General features: G+C 36.8%; 1 protein-coding gene across 2 annotated transcripts in view; it reads right to left on the reverse strand.

Moving 5' to 3' along the window:
- FAM241A (family with sequence similarity 241 member A) overlaps positions 1–17120 on the reverse strand; it is a 229315-nt gene that overhangs the window by 132965 nt on the left and 79230 nt on the right. For both annotated transcript variants that reach the window (XM_050710207.1, XM_050710206.1), the window contains one exon: positions 11926–12030. In XM_050710207.1, coding sequence (XP_050566164.1) covers positions 11926–12030 — 105 coding nt within the window. The remainder of the gene's footprint in view (positions 1–11925; positions 12031–17120) is intronic.

A 17120-nucleotide genomic window follows, 5' to 3' on the forward strand; every position in this document is an offset into this window, starting at 1 on the left:
TTTAGAAAAGCCAAAACACTCCTAACTAAATCTTCTGCCTCCTCTCATCTCACCTAAAAAAATCCTTAGGATCAGTTCAGTGACCTGGTTTATAACCTGTGTCTCCATACAGCTACCTCAGTACAGCTGAGGAGGCAACAAACTGTTATGCAGGATTATGAAGCTAGAGTAAAGCAGGACAGAAAATGTTTCATACTGGCTTTAGTACCATCAAAACTATGGAAATAAACTACAGCCTAAGTCTGCGTTTTCACTCTGACACACTATGGGCTAAACAGAAATAAGCATGTAAAGAAAAACTCAGCTCTGATTGAGTCAGGAGTTCCTCATCACTTCAGCGAGGATTTCGCCTTTTACATTTACAGATTTGCCTTTTTCATTGCAGGCTCCCGAGAGTGATGGCATGCTTATTTTCTATCAGCTCTGTGTGCAGGGCTTTCCCTGCCCCTAAAGAAAACAGCTGCTGAAGATCAGACCCAAACATTCATTTTCTGTTCAGTATTCCTGGAATGCTGTCCTGTATTCTTGGGCTTCTTAACCGTTTGCACCTCACAGTATCCTATCAGTAAAGTGGGTGCTAAAACATCTATCTCACATGGTACCTCTGACAATTCTTACTTATGCAGAGCTCTGAGAACCTGGAATGAAAGTTAGTACAGAATAAATGCCTGCTTTCATTCCTAGTGTTCAGAAAAGCTTTTGCAAAGCTAATACTTTGCATTAGGGATCTTTTGGATGCACAAGCAATGAAACTAGTCAATGAAACTACTGATGTCACATCAAAAGAGACCCTCTGTTTGCCCCATCTTTCTTATTTATTTTTTGGCATTATCTTTTTCCTTCCTATCTTTCCAAGGCCCAAGGCATCAAAATTTTCATTTTCTTTGCATTCAGTCCTTAAGAAAAAAATAAGGGAGAGAACGGGGGGGGGAAGGAGAGGGGGAGAAGTAACATAGATAAAAGGGACAAACAGCTCTTGCTGTCTAGCAGTGTAACCAATTCCTTAAAGTTAGCCTGTTAGCCTGTGCTTTTGAATATTTTATAAACTGAAAACACATTATACTTTGATTTTCAAACAGCAGCTGATGTCACATGCCTGTTCTCAGCCTTCTAAGGGATAAGAAACATGATGGGGATGAAAAAATATTCACTTGTTATTTTCAAATGATCCTGGTGGTGTTCCAAATTTCTGTGGCAGGTGGTGTGGAAGGGATTTAGGAGGTGATAGAGGAAAAGGATGAAAGAAATTTGAAAGGCTACTTGATAATGGCTTTCAATCATGTGAAAATGGGTCCAGATTCTACAATTAATCACTAGAATAACACTATAAGCTGTTTCTTCTGAAATGTGTTATAGTTTTAATGGTGATATTAAGCACAATAGCTGCTGCCAGGTATGCAAAGTTGTAAGACGGATTTTCTGCATTTTTTCAAAATTGCCATTTTTGAAGCCCTATTGTGCTTATGGACCATATCTTTAATACATTTCTGACAGGAGAATGCGATCTCACTTGCCTTGATGTTCTGTAACACTCAAGGAAAGCTTTGTATTATAGTCCAAAATTCATTGCATTCACTGAAGAAAGACTGCAAGGGAAACAAGACACCACTGAAAGCAGCCTGATTGTAACACATCCATCTGAATGAGAAACTCCGCCAGATATAAGAGGGCCAGTGCCTACTAAGATGATAAGCCCCTCTATCTGCAAGCACACCAGAACAGAAGCTCTGAGCATGGCCTTACATGCAAGATGTGAAATAGCTACGTCCCAACTTCAGCCAGAGCGGCAGCGTAAGAGACAGGCAGTACAGGGATACTGTAAAACTTCAGCCCTTGAATTCTGCAACGATAAGGCAGACTCCCAGGATTAACAGCCCTGTCAAGGGTAACTCTCTGAAGTGCTTATTTGTTTAGAAAAACCACCTCATTCATCATTAAGGAGTGATAGAAATGGAAGCCCTCTGACACAATATGTGAAGTCTACCTGGATGTATGTTTTCTCGGTATCATAGAAAGCAGGAGATAAAACCTCACTATCTGGTTTTAAAAACAGTATTAAAATGAAATACATTACTTGTGTTTAAAATGTCTGGTTTCTAAGATGTTTATTTTATTGCTTTTCATAGAAATATTGCAAGCCCACTTGAAAGTGGGCTTTACATGTTGTACTTCAAATGTTAAGCAGAAGTATACCCATTGGAACACAATCTTACGTACAGCAATACAATTTAAGAATAAATTAAACCCCCTTTATGACAGATGTTTTTCATTTTTATTGTCTCTGAACTTTAAATGGATGTTTCTGATAATGAGTAATGACACTTCTGGTAAAATAAAAGAGTTTTTTTTTTTGAACTTCATTTACATAAGTGAATTAAACTAAAATGTAACATGACAAAAACTTGAAATATCCATTTAAAGATTTTATTACAGGGAGATATTCCATGAATAATCCTATTCTGCAAAGTCAAATCCTGTATTTGTACTTCTTCGGTGGTTAGACTTCCTCAAATCTGAGTTTTTATTCATGGCCCATCTTTCCTCTATATATTACTTAGAATTACAGGGCAGGAGGACAGGATGTAATTTTAAGAGCTGCCAATTACTTGTAAATACTTTTCTTGCAAGCTAGAAGACTAAAACAAGTATGGTAAGAAGCCAGGGATACTGAAGAATATAAAACACTACAAGAAGTGCTGGGAAACAATCCCTTACTCTGTTGGTGGTCTTGTAGATACTAGACCTAACTGGATGTTAAGAATTAAAGGTATCTTGTTCTGTCATTTTGACAATGTGTGTAGTGAAGCTCTTGCTTCACCAATATTGACTCCATAAAAATAGATATATGAGTTTTCCAATTCAGAAAAACTGTTATTTACTATAATGGCAAGCATAGGATTTTTGATAGGAAATGGTAATTTTGTTTTGTTGTTAGTTCCATGTTTCATAGCTTGTTACTCTGTTAAATGCACTGGGAGAATAAACAAACAACCAAAAACCACAAAAGCAACAAAAAAATTGTACATTCAGTGTTTCATGAGTTTTCTCCTCTTTTTTTTTTTTTTTTTTTTCCTGCTTAAAAACGTGTGTATAGGGAAAACCATTTTAAATGACTCTGCAGGTTATGAGTACACTCCTAGTCCACACAAGAGCTGTCCTACAATGGAGAATTTCACATATTTCAATAAGAGGACAGAGTTATGCAGGATTGCCTTCTTCAACACAGTGATGGGGTGGAGGGGGACTAGGACTAGAAATACTACAAATACTGAATCCTGTCGACAACTTTGCATCCGAGTTGATGCTGGAACTGTTTTTAAAATTAGTAAAGTGGTAAGTGCTGTGTATGACATGGTGTCAGTCACTGTACATTTGAAATCATCACAGATTTCTGCTATGTTTCTGGGTTTGGGCTTTTTTTTAAACATCTGATTAACCCTGGCTATTCAAGAACTGCTCCCTTCGAAAGTGCTAATTAAGATACTGAAGAGTCTCATCTAATATTTATACTTCTGGTGTTGCACTAGATCATTTTGCAGTGCATGAACAGCGTCATGAAGAAGGAATTAGTAGTAGTATAGCTTTGAGCCTCAGATAATCCTTCACTGATTAGTGAGATTCGCATCATCACCTATTCTGAATGCACTCCTCTCAGGATGTTGATAAAGCCCTTCAGTATCACAATATGGACTTCCAAGCACAGCTACGGCTTTTCTACCCAATCAAAGTGAAACCCTCAGTTCACCTGGTTAAGCTAGCTAATCCTAAATCGGCTTTTAGATTGTCACTTAACAACTCTGAGGCACTCCAGAAGGATCCCGCACAAATCCTGTGGTAAATGAGGCCTAGGCTGAGTGAAAATGAACAAACAAAAAGCTTTAAAAATGGACAGCAAATTCTTTATCTAAGACATATTTTTATTTCTTTAGAGTGAGAATTAAGATGTCAGGAATTGGACAGTTCTGTTAAATTCATCTTTAAATGATGATGTATGCCTGCTTAGATCTCAAATGATGACACATAAATCATATTAAGTTGTGAAGTAATGCAAATGGTGTAGAGAAGGTTTGCAAGAGGGTTTTGGTGCTTTGTCATTTTAGAATATGTGGATAATCATGCGAATAATGAGAAATTAAAGCTTTTAATGAAGATATTAGAAGTTTCATTGGTTCATACATATTGGTTGGCTTTAAAAATATCTGAGCAATCAGAATTTATTGATGATCTCCCTAACAGTACACCACCACCTTCTAATGTAATTTTTAGCAAAAGTTACAGTCCTGTGTTAATGGTTGTACTTTGCAGGAAATGGTCACACCCTCATCTAACCTCTATGGGTACAAACTATAGAAAAAGTATTGAAATCCCTTCTTGCATTTGGAAGAGAATCATTGTTAGGAGATACCAGCTGCAGGCTGGCAGTAACGTGGCTCTGGTTGCTGGTTGGCAAGCAGAATGCAAGACAGCTTTTGCATCTGTTACTAAAAACAGGCGAAGTTGGTTCATGCTTAGGTTTCTTAGATTTCATAGATTGCACTGTAAAATTATTCCAATGAATATTAAGGGATTTGAAATCTCATACTGATATTTGTAGTAAGGTAATAATACAAAAAAAGTTACAATTTTATCTTAAAACTAAGTGATAGCTGGAAATCCAACTTGCAACACAAAATTACTCAACTTTCAAAACATCATTCTTTTGCAATGAAACGAGGGAACAAGATTCCCAACACTACCTGACAATTGAAGGCACTCACAGGGAAAGCTGAGTGGCAGAGAATAAAAGTCTTGCCATCTGAGGCAGATCACTCAAGTACCAATGCCAAATTAAATAGAAAAATCACAGAGATCTAAGTTTATTATCTTTCATACTGAATTGTTTAGAAATAATAAATAGAATACACAAACCCTATACCACAGTAGTTTATTTTGTCTTGTGGGAAGTTTTAACAGTTTCTGGGATTAAACGGCTTTCCCCTTCTGTGAAGGGTCTGATGTAAACTCTTGTACTGCGGCTTAAAGTCTTAAGGCTGTTAGAAGTTTCCATCAGTCAGTCTGTATGTCAATGGATAAAAAGTTGGTTGCTGATCTGACCTGTTCATCGCTCTCTGGAAAGATGCCATCAAACTACAGACACATTTGGCAATGCTGGGGGAGGGAAGGAGAATGGGAAAATAGGCTTTTTCAGTGTGAAAAGTGAGTTCTTCTATGCATTAATGTTAGGACATTGAGACAAAGCCTTAGAAAACAGCAAACCAATTTTGTAGATACATACGCTCATTTTGTAACTGAAGCCTCCAATTGATAAAATCCTAAGAATTATGTATGTTTGCCTGTTTAAGAGAGGGAAAAATAAACTACTAGTTATTTCTGAGACAGGTTAAGATAGCCTTGGACATGCTAGCTCCATATATGCTGAACAATGTATGCCTGCAGAATAACACATAAGTTCACTGCAGAACAGACTGGCAAAATGTCTAAGAAACCTGCAGTCGATTAAATCATTAAATTAAAATTATCTAATATCCATTCACCTGGATGGAAATGGTAGTTACAGTAGTTTTCAAATTTATTTTGAAATAATTTTAAAATCAATCTTCTAGAATTTCTGAAAGCTGAAAAACCCACTCTTTTTAATTTATCACATTATTCAGCAGTTTTTTCAGCAGTTTTTCAGCAGTTGGAGTGTTGCCTCAAACAAGGAGCAAGAATGAAGGGGCTGACAGTTTGTCTGCATTTTGGCAAAATAGGTTTTGTGTCTCTAGTGATCCCATTAATTCAGTCTTCATCAGAGAACATCAGTAGCAAGGATTTAACCTATAAGTAGAAGGGAAATCATTTCTTCTTATTCTGAAGCATGAGAAACAGTGGCCATTATAAGACAGACCCTGAGATTAGGTTTTACTGCCCAGAGATTAGGTTAAGGTATGTGTAGGTAGTTTAATGATCCACAGATCACAGTCTGTTCTTTGCATACCAGTCCTGCTCTGCAACTTTAGATGTGCTTTCAGGTTCTTGCAATTTAATTATTTATTTTAAATTTTGTGCCTGTATTTAAAGAAAGCTGAAAGCACTTCTAATTTACATATTTTAAAATATGGTGGCTAGATTTGGAATGGAATTAATATGTAATATGTTCTGAAAAAGACAGCTTGATTAAAGGAAAAAAATGCCAGTAGACTCTAGAAGTATTTTCACTGTGGACATACGTCTTGAGGAATGCTACCATATTAATAGGCCTAAGAAAGGTTTAATGGGTGGGATCCAGCTCACCTAACTTGAGATATCCACACTGGAGACTGGAGTCCGAGTAGAATACTTACTTCCTCCCCACAACAAAGAATTATAGACCATTTTTATGCATTATTCATCTGATATATTTCAACAAGTATTTCAGACTGAGCTGGCCTGCACTCATTACTTTCCTCTGAACAGTTCCCAGAAGCGACCAGTTTAGATGCAGATATCTGACTTTGGCCAGATGAGTCCCAGTGTGTGAGTGCAACATTTTGTCTTCCAGGATGGAATGGACAGCAAGTCCAAACAGAAATAAATTGTTCAGTTTTGTAAAAGTCCTTCCATGCTATACAGGAAGCTATACTCGCTTTCACAGCTCTACTACGTGGTCTGCTCGGGACGTGATGGAAATATAGCTCAGACTCTTCTGCATCATGTTTTACTATGAGCAAGAGACTGCCTAATCCATGTGTTTTTGAAATGACATTTAGAGATCAGCTCCACCTATCTGGAATATGCCAGACATGTCACATGGCAGAAGTTGATGATGAAGGTGCTCGGGTCAGGGGTGCGTCTTGTCGCACCCTGTTTGTAGTGGACCAAAACAAGCTAATAAAAGTTAACTAGGTTAATTTTTATAGCTCTTTCTATTAGTTGAATGCAGAGTTTATCATTCAGGAGAAAGGTAGTATCATGATAGATGGAAACCAAACATTAAGTACAGACAGCACAAACAGAAGGCAAGCACAGGTCACTGGACAATCAAATCAGGCAACAACAATGGTTTAGGAGTGACTGGGGGCATAGTTCAACACACAGGACGAACTAATTTGTTTGCAGAAAGTAGAATATTCTTTTGAATTTTACTTAATATATTTTTTTTTTTTAAATCCAAAAAGAAGAGTTGAGGAGTCTTTTGAAACCTGTCAACAATTCATTCCTCTTATCACATTTGCTAGAGGTAGGTGGAGAACTCCTATCACAAATCTTTGTGGTAGGTCACTCGATGATAATCAGTATCTGATGTCTAGTGAGACAGAAAGGATCAATATACAAAGAAGAACAAAACAGCTGTAAAACTAGGCCCAAACTGTGTCACTGGAAATGGTTATTAAACAAGGAATGCTTATGTCTAATAAGATAGATGTTCTTGGCCTTGATTTCTTGGAAGATTTCCCTATATGTCAGTATTGAACCAAGCACTTAGGAATAGTGTTAGGAATTTATATCCTAGGGATGCCATCTTTTAGACAAAATAAAATCAACATTCCAGCTAGTTCAGATTTGGTACTGCTTGTTCCAAAATTAAGTGACTTTATCTCCAGTCTTCAACAGATCCCAGATCCTGTCCACTCTCATAATTCAGTTTTCACTGCAGTTTCACTTATATCTTTAAATCTACATTACTGTCCAATTATATAATGTAAGAAAAAGCAATTACAAACTACTACCGCTCTTGTGGCACCATATCGCTCTTTGTAACACCGACCTTGCACGGAGTTGTATTTTGAAATGTCTTTACAAAGAAAGGCACTGTAGAACACAATGTGTCCACTTCAAATATATTGCTGTAAAATGCCCTTTTACAAACCACTGCTAAAAGAATCTTCTAATTTCTTTCATCTGTTTTAAAATGTTTTATATTTATGAACAGATCAAATTTATGTGACCTGGACTAGCATGTTTTATTCAATGGAAAAAAAAGGAAGGATATTACCACTGTAATATATTAGTGAATGGAAATAAAACCCCTTTACAGGACCAGAACTTAGGACTATTAAGAGGCAACCACATTTACTAGATCTAAACAGACACTTGTAGGAATAAACTGAACATATTGTCATTCAATTTGTTTAATGTATAATTTCTACAAAATAAATATAACAGAGTACACTGTTATGTATTTATTATTATTTGACTTTAAACAATCTCTTTCTCACTAAATGTGGAAAAGAAGGGAAGAGAAAGGAAGAACTGGGAAGAGCTTACCATTAAATTCAGCAGGATGTTCTGGAACAGGTAGAAGAGAGAAAACTTAATGCTGTTCACACCAGCTATATTAGACGCATTTGGCAGTTGTATCTTTTCTAATTTATATGTGCATTTGTGCATGCCTATACCTGTTTATAGGCATTGCATATGTTCCAGTTGTTTCCAGCAAAAGGTCACATAAAAGTCACCAAAGATATGCCCAGCAAATATAGCAGAAAATAAATTATGATTTATTTTTTTTATTCCATCCTGTGGGTATCTAAACCAGAAGGTACTATTAATTTAATTCCAAGCACCTAGTTTATGGAATTTTTTTTTTTTTTTTCAATTATATGAAAATTAGTCCTGAATTTGTTCTGAATCCAGGGCCATCTTCACTCTATAAACAGTACAGAGACATTCAGAAATAAGACATTTCATGTGGGCGGGTTTTAACATGAACTAGATTCCAGGTGAAGCTTCCTTGTTTGGAAAGCTGTTTTAAAATAAGTTTGAAAACATGGTAAGATGAAAGATCACTGGATAATGAAGCTATTAGCTTACTAAATCTGTGGCAAGTTTTCCACTGACTTCTTGTGATACCAGATTTTCATCCTGGAACTGGATGAATCTTAGGCATTAAAAATCTGTGCAACTTTAGTCTCCTTATATTTGCATTAAAGAGAAAATGAATTTGTAGTGTATATTGTTCAGTTTATAGCTTCATAGACTTTTCAGCATAATATAGATGCAGACACACATTAAAAACAGACCCTGCTTCTTTCTTGTCTCTCAAGCATGCTCTGAATTGTAGCTTCCCTTGAACAATTGTGTGTGTGACTAGGACTGGCCTCACGGACCCAAAGCTATTTCTGTATCCAGCTCCTTCCCTCCCTTCAGTTTGCTCCTTATCCTACGCACTAATAAAAACACTACTAGTGGAAAACTGGAAATTTTCATTGTACAGTAATATACCTAATTCTAACCATTATAATTACATGCTACAAGCCAAGAGTTAAACAAACAAACAAACAAAAAAACAACAAACAAGCAAGCAAGCAAAAAAGCAAGCAAGCAAACAACCAAACCAAACCAAACCAAACCCAAAGAGAACGCACATTTTCTGGACAGATTTAGCAGTTATGTGAGAACCCACAAACTCCCAATTAAATCCATGGTTTGGCAATCTTACTACAGGTGCTGGATTTGTTATGAACTAAAATTACAATTCTGAATCTTGCTACGTTAGTAATTTCAACATGTAGTTACACTAGAATATTTTATGACCCTTGTCCATACAATCCCATGACTATGTTCAGCAATCCTTGGAAAAAACAGAAAGTCCATACACAAAGAACAAAAAATGAAGAGGAGGATGAAAGATCCCATCTGCATTTTCAAAATCTCATAAATAATTTGAGGGTTGGCTTACTGCAAACCCATTCTTAATCTATCTTAACTATTTTGTTCATATCTGTTTTTTCTAAGATACCGCTCTCTCTAGTCATAATAAACAACCGATCATTCTGAACAGAACTGTGAGAAGGGTCTTGCAAAGTAAATAAATAATCCTAAACAAGAGCAAAAAATATCCCAATCTAGGAATGTAGAATTGCATCACTGGCATTCTGGAAGGCTGAAGTGTTTTATAGACAGTACCATATGCTAGAGAATAGAAGAGACTCGTGGGTATTTTGATGAAAGCAGGGAATTTGCCTTTGGGAAGTTTTCATGTGTTTGTGGAAAACCACAAGCTTCCCATCATTTTCAGGCATCTGTGATTTTTTTTTTCCTTTTTTTGTAACATATGGAACTGCCACTTCAAAACATACCCTTGCCTCACTATGAAATCTATATTTCATTTCTCTAATCTTCTATGGCAGCCAGAGAGAAAATATATTAAAAATCATATTCCATTTGTTGTCTAGTTAAAGGGATAGATTGAGCTTCTTGCTTTGCAACTTCAAACTTGAGGTTTCCTCATCCATGAAATAAAAATGGCTGGTAAGCATTGCTTTTCTGCTGCATTAGTTACCATGTCATGTGCTTAAAAACCAGCTAACATCAGAACTGAAAGAACAAAGGAACGAAGTTTCATCTGTCCAGGCTTTTGGATACAAATGTCAGCATCAAAAGTCTGGGAAGAGGTGTGGAGAAAAGAAGAATCTGTTCTGTGGTTTCAGAATATTTTACGGTGGATGGCAGAACTAGCCTTCCTCTGACTCCATTGTGTTGTGTATAGATTATCCTTGAGCAATTTACATTATAAACATACTGCACAAAAGGGTTTGGATATGAAATATGAGGGACAAAAATGTTTCCAGGTGGAAAATATTACTGATGCCAATATGCATTATAACCGCCAGGACAATGTCTCACTTATCAAATAATATTTAAAAACAGTTTGAGAAATGATTTACTTTGAGTTCATTACAGAGCTCTGAAGATCTCTATATTTTTATTTCGCATGGAAAATAAAGAGAAACGTCTTTCCCTCAATCTCAGCAATTCCTAAGTCACAGAGAACCTGCTACCATTATATATGTTATAAATATATGTAAAATTCTAGAATGATTACTAGTACTTCTTCAGAAGGCCTCCTGCCCCTTGATAGTTTTCAGATGAAAATCCAAATTCATTTACAGTGTAAGCACACTTCTCGGCAAATACACGCTTGGAAAAAATTATGGTTCTCCTCCCATGCTCCCTTTCCATTTGCAGGACACAACTTAGGGAGAAGCATCTAAACTTGCCTAAACTCTAAGACTTCAAACATTTTTTGGGTACTCCAGAGGAGAGACATGGAGGTTGCCTTATATTGTTTCTCACATGCTGCCTGCCTACATCATTACCAAGGTAGTTTAGTTTGCCATTAACTACATACCATACTAAAGAAAAGTGGTCATTAAGAATATACCAGAGTGAACTTTCTAAGTCATTACGTTGTTTTACTCACTGACATTGAAACATACTTGTCTAAAAAAAAAAAAAAAGCACACCTGTGATGTGTTACACCCACCTTATTTTTATGAGGCTTATTCTCTGAACATTTCAAACTGGAACACTGAATCACTCATGGTTAACTCCGTACAAATAATTTCAGAGAAATAAATGGGTATAACAAGGTTGAGCATGTGCAGAATTATTTGCAGGCTCTTCTCACTCACTAGTTTGTAATGAGTCATCTTCATTATGCCCAGAGAAATGCTACTGCTGGCAGAGTTTTGAAAGTACCTACAAGAATTCATTTTTGCTATTCAGGCTTAACATGCATAGCTCAGTCTTTGAACACACTGGGATGTTTATATAGCTGCACACATAATATGCTGAGACAAGGTAAATCCCCACTTTTCTTTCTTGTCTTTCAGGTATTTTCAGTGGTTTCTTTGTGTGTTTGTCATTCTATTTGAATTTTGCAATCCTAATTCTAAAAACCAGCTGAAGAGTAAACAGAGAGGCTTTGTGACATGAAAAAAAGAGGCAGATGAACAACAGACAGCAAATAACGCAAGCTTCTTTTGTATCTCTTCCTTCAAACAAAATAAATTTAGAATAAAAGCTTTTCTCAGAAAAAAATTTGAAATGGTAAGGAAAAAAGTCTTCAATCCTGAAATAATTTTAAATGCCTAAGAAGAGTCATTCATTATTTTTGGTACATACTCAAACCACTTCATCAGAGTTTTCCATTTTTTTTTGCTTAATGTCTGTGTGAATTACCTGACTATTTCTAGCCAGCAGCTGCTGGAAAGGCATCCCAATGTCTCCCATCTCTGACACTGCAGTCCATCCTGGGGTCTCCTGTCCAGATCCTCCTGGGGCTCTCTGGAAATAAAAGTAACACTAAGTAGTATATTGTGTACTTTCTTTCTGTTTCTCTCTAGATGGCAGCATTTGCCTTAAGGACCTCCCTCTAGATGAACATTCCTCATACAGGAGTAACAATAAGAGCTCAAGAAAAATATTGTGAGGGACTGGAAATTCTTTGCCTTTTTTTTTTTTTTTAATACTTTTCTCTGTTTCTTTGGCTGGGTTTTGTGTGGGAGCATGCATAACTCTTCACATTGATAACTGAAGTTGTTTTAACATAAAGAGTTAAAAACAGAATACCCCAATGCAATTGCATTGTACAAAATCAAAATACATGGGGAGTTCACTTAACAGAATAACATGCACAGACCACGTAAAATAAATTAAATTGACATAGAGTAAAACTATTGAATTGAAAAACTTCCCACAAATTCAAATCACATCTGACAGCTTTTACAGCCTGAAAACAATTAGGCTACCCTTGCTTTCAATTTCTGAACTCTGTATATGATGATTCAATATGTTGAAAAATCCTATTCTTGCATACTCCTGGTGTTCATACAGACCCTGGAAGAACCAGATTTACAAAAGACTGATTTAATGAGGCTGATTTCTAGGGAGGAACACACCTTCACTTTTTAAAACCAAAATTTGAACCACTTGATGTTTGCAATTCATGAAAACCCTGATCACCTAACTCCATACGTTTAGGGAAGGATCCCAGTTCAGTTGCAATGCCTCATTGGTTTACAGGGGCTAAGCAGAGACCTCTGACTGCAGGCAGGGAGACCCAATTAAGATACAATCTGCATTGTTGGGTAATTTATCATATCAGTTTGTATTATATTCCTTTATCTCACATGCCCCATGGCGCTTTCTTATCATTAGAAATATCTATATATTTTGATCATCCTTACTATACTCTCAACTTGTTTGTAATTCATGACTAGACCCCTTACTTCTACTAAATAGTTACACTGAAAACTTCTTTATGCATTTGTGAGAGCATGAGGATGTGCTATCTCTAGCCTGCATTAAATGAATGAAAAAAAAGTATTACTTAAAATGGGAGAAATCTAACAAACATATAAATTATACCTTTTACTTTTTCCTCCCAAATAAAAGGTCTTCATAAAAAGTGAAACATATATTATTAGGTGCATACAATATACATTCTTGTTGGCTTTTAAGCAGTCATAGCTGCATTATTACATTTCTCTAGTAAATTTGTCCATTTGTAGCCTTCCCTGAAAGGATATGCTGCAGTCCTATTTAATCTGCATTTTTAGTGTAGCACCACATGCACTCAGAGTAGGAAAACAAAGCTATGAATTGTGGCAGACTCATTCCCTATTTACTGGTTTCCATGTACAGTCAAGTGCAACAACGCTACCAGATTTTTCTCTCTCTCTAGCCTGTTCATCAGCCAGACCTCCACTGCCAGCTCTGTCTATACTTCAAATCTCATAAGTTTGAGATTTTTCTTAAATGAGCCCTATCTTCATTTTTCTCATACTTCCTCTATCCACCTCCCACATTTGCATTTCTCTTAGTCCCCTAAAACTTCTTGACTCTTAGGTGTTTGACTGAGGCTGGCAAGCTGAGCCCCATGGATCCTTGGCTGTCACAGCTATGACATTATCCTGTTTAAGTTCTGCATGCCAGTCCCAACTGGAATGCATGTCTTAAAAGGGCTGCAATTTAAGGGGAGACGTTGGCATTTCACTACATGTTATTAACAATGGAGGAAAAGAAGAATATGTTAAAAGAAAAGAAACCCTCAAGTATATATTACAAACAGGCCAAGCGTTAACTTATCCTCATCGAGAAAAAAAAAAATTAAAGTAAAAGCATAAAAATTTAATGCTGTAGCAGTTTGATCCAGCCTCCCTATTTTATCTGCTTATCTCAGCCTCATCTGATGAATGCCTAGCCATTCAAGAATTTATTCTCTTCTCTCTCAGGAAACTTTCGTAATTATTTTTAAAAATAGCATTGTGGAGACTTGGTGGCCAAATGCCTATTGATCATGTGGAAAGATTCATTCTTCTTCTGACTTCAAAGACCACAGTGCTGTCCAAGGAACTAAAACTGGCAGCCAAAATACCAGGGGAGAAACAGATAGGGGTAAGAATAGAAAGACTGTATCTCAAAGTGAGAAAAAGAAACAACAATCTTCAAACTCTTCTCTTAAATTACCGCAAAGGTACAAAGCTACTGCAACATGCCAGACTTGTTGGAATAACTTTTGAAGATAATAAGAATTATTTGAATTAATGGTTTGTAGATCTACTTGAAAAATCCATCTGTAACTTTACAAAAGCAGCAGATCTTTCCTAAGTTGATAGGAACAGAGAAGTCATGTTTAATTTAATAATCAAGCAACCCATGGACATTAAAACAAATGGCATACTCCAGATACATTTTCAAAGAGGGCAGAAAAAGTCATCATATTGAAATCAGATGCCATGTGCATCACACATCATTTCTTCCTGTACTGTACTGCTCTCCTGTCCTGTTTTTTTCCAGCTTTAGAAAGCTGTTTCTGTTTCTTCTCCCTCGCTTGATATGATCCAGTTAAATCCAAGCTTTGGAGACACTTGCATGAAACATCAGTGAGTACTTGATTTCTCAGCATATAAATCTAACTACAAAACTTACTATGTAGGACTCTGTTATGATGTAACTTTTCCTAAGCAACATTTTTGTCTCTGCTGCTATCTGCTCTGAGACTTGCATTAACATAATACTGTCAGAACTGATCTCCGTATAACATATTAAGCAATTGTTTTCCCAGAACAACCTGATAAAGCAACAAAAGGATTAGATGGGGCCTTTCAGCTTTTCAGTAAGCAGCTTCAATGCAAATTCAATTCCAAGCAGATTTTATTTTCTAAAAATGAAGGCCACAAATAGCTTCTTGGATATGGCCTGCTTAGGGAGAAAGCTCTCTCTTTAGCTTGCCATTCTCCCAGCTTTCCAAAACCCCTCTCTGCTGCTTCTCAGGACTTTGTCTGACACTTTTATACCAAGCACAAGTTCTTGTCCTTGACCGCTTTCTTTCTACCTTGCCTGAGCCCCTGTGGCACGCGTGATCTGCAGGTGTGAGCAGAAAGTGGCTGGATCTGAGCAAGGCATCAGCAGATGAGGGTGGGCAGCAGTGGCAGTAAGCAGCAGACAGTCTTCCTGATTTTTAGTTCAAGGCAGTTTCTTAAACTGGCTGAATTTAGGAGAGTTGACACTATAACAGAAGTTAATCAGACTCTCATCCCATACCTGCCCAGTGCTACCCCATCCTTTCACAGTATGGGAGGCAGAGCTGTGCACTGGCCTTAACCATATTCCACTGTTGCATTTCATTTTGTCCGGATAACTAAGCAAATGTCATGATTTGCAAGTTTTGGCATGCCTTAGCCATTGTCTTGTAAGCATTGTCAGTCTGAGCTGAAAGCAATACTAGATTCTCTCACGCTCATCTCCTAAGTTCATGCCACCAAGAGGGTGCCCCAAAGTCGAAGGCAGGACAGAGGCTGTGCAGGCACTGCCTGTCCCTATGCACCCATCCAGTCACCGGGAGAAGTGCAGCGCAACTGCCTGTACAAAAACTCAGAAAGCCTGGAGTCCTCTCTTCTGGGATTCATTGCTGAAACCTTACCCTAGAATTAGCACACATTCAGAGAAGACCTGCAGCAGAAGCTCCGATGAAGGCTTATTAGTGAGGTTATTTTCTTGCACACATTGTTTGTGAGCTTATATTGCGCTTGTTAGCTTGCTAAGGAGAACATTGCAATGTGGCATTTTGAACAGCTGTTACATAATAAGGGTGTAAATGTTGGTGCACAACTTTGGGGCATCAGTTTACCATGTAGTCTCAAAGGAGGTTGTATATTAAACTTGCAAGAGGACAAATATGAAAAAGGTACTAGATTGCAATGTCTGGGAACTGTGGGGTTCTGTTAATTAGAGCATAAGCAACATAAAAACAAATTCTAAACCCAGGAAGAATATTTGCCAAACAGATTCACATAAACAATGCAGGTTATATTAATAAACTAAATATTTCCTAATCCACTTCGTGCATATGAAACTCTCCTTCAAATCATTAAAATCAGAAATGATTTTCTATCAATATCCATATATTGCTCTATGAAATTCATTTTTTCTTAAAAACTACAAAGGTGTTGTGCATGGCTTCTTAATTTTGTTTGTCAGTCCCTCCAGTAGCTCCAAATACTTGCAGTTAACTGGAACACTTTGAGAACTTTTATTACAACAATGTACAATTAGTTGTGTAAAAGAGAAAGTCCAAGTAAATTTTTTCTTCTTATACAGTTTAAATGAAAGAGCTTCAGAATAACCATTTGTCCCCTGGACCACTTGATACTGCACTAAAGCTGAAGACAGAGAATGGAGTTTGCGAAGTAGCTACTTAATGCATGGTCTTAAAATCAGCAATTGTTTGTGTGTATCGGTACACAGGACTGCAGTTCACAGACAAGGCTCTGCGTCACAGGCAGATGTGAGTTTAACACTCTGTGATCTTTACCAGATGCTCTGAACTGGCTCTGATCTCGGACCTATGACAGTTTGGCCTATCCACTTTCAGATGTCACCAGCCTCCACTAGCAATTAAAGGATTGTCTTTCCTTGCAAATGTATGGTTTTTACATACTGTTTAGGTGACTGATCTTGACAGATCAAGAACTGATCTCACACCAGCGTATTTCCACTGGCTGAAATGGAACTCTTCGTGTTGTGAATGGTATATGGTTATTTAGCTCTCAGCTTGGATTATATTCAATGCATATATTTTTTCATTTTGTCTCATTTTCTACTTCAGGTTTTTAAAAACATTTATAGTATGTGAAACAAAAACAAAAAAAAAGAAAAGAAAATTATATCAAATATATATATGTATGAAAGAATAATATGAAAAAATTCCTGAGCTTTAACAGAGTACAAACATGAAGCTGGGCTGTTCTTTACCATTTGACTTTTCTCAATCAGTAACATATAACTCTGACTTCTGCTGTATATGTCTAATTCAGTATTCATTCATGGTCATCACTTAAAGTTAAGAACTCCACCACTCTTTTATATATTCC

The sequence above is a fragment of the Cygnus atratus genome, chromosome 4 (assembly GCF_013377495.2).
Source record: "Cygnus atratus isolate AKBS03 ecotype Queensland, Australia chromosome 4, CAtr_DNAZoo_HiC_assembly, whole genome shotgun sequence".
Taxonomy (NCBI): Eukaryota; Metazoa; Chordata; class Aves; order Anseriformes; family Anatidae; genus Cygnus; species Cygnus atratus.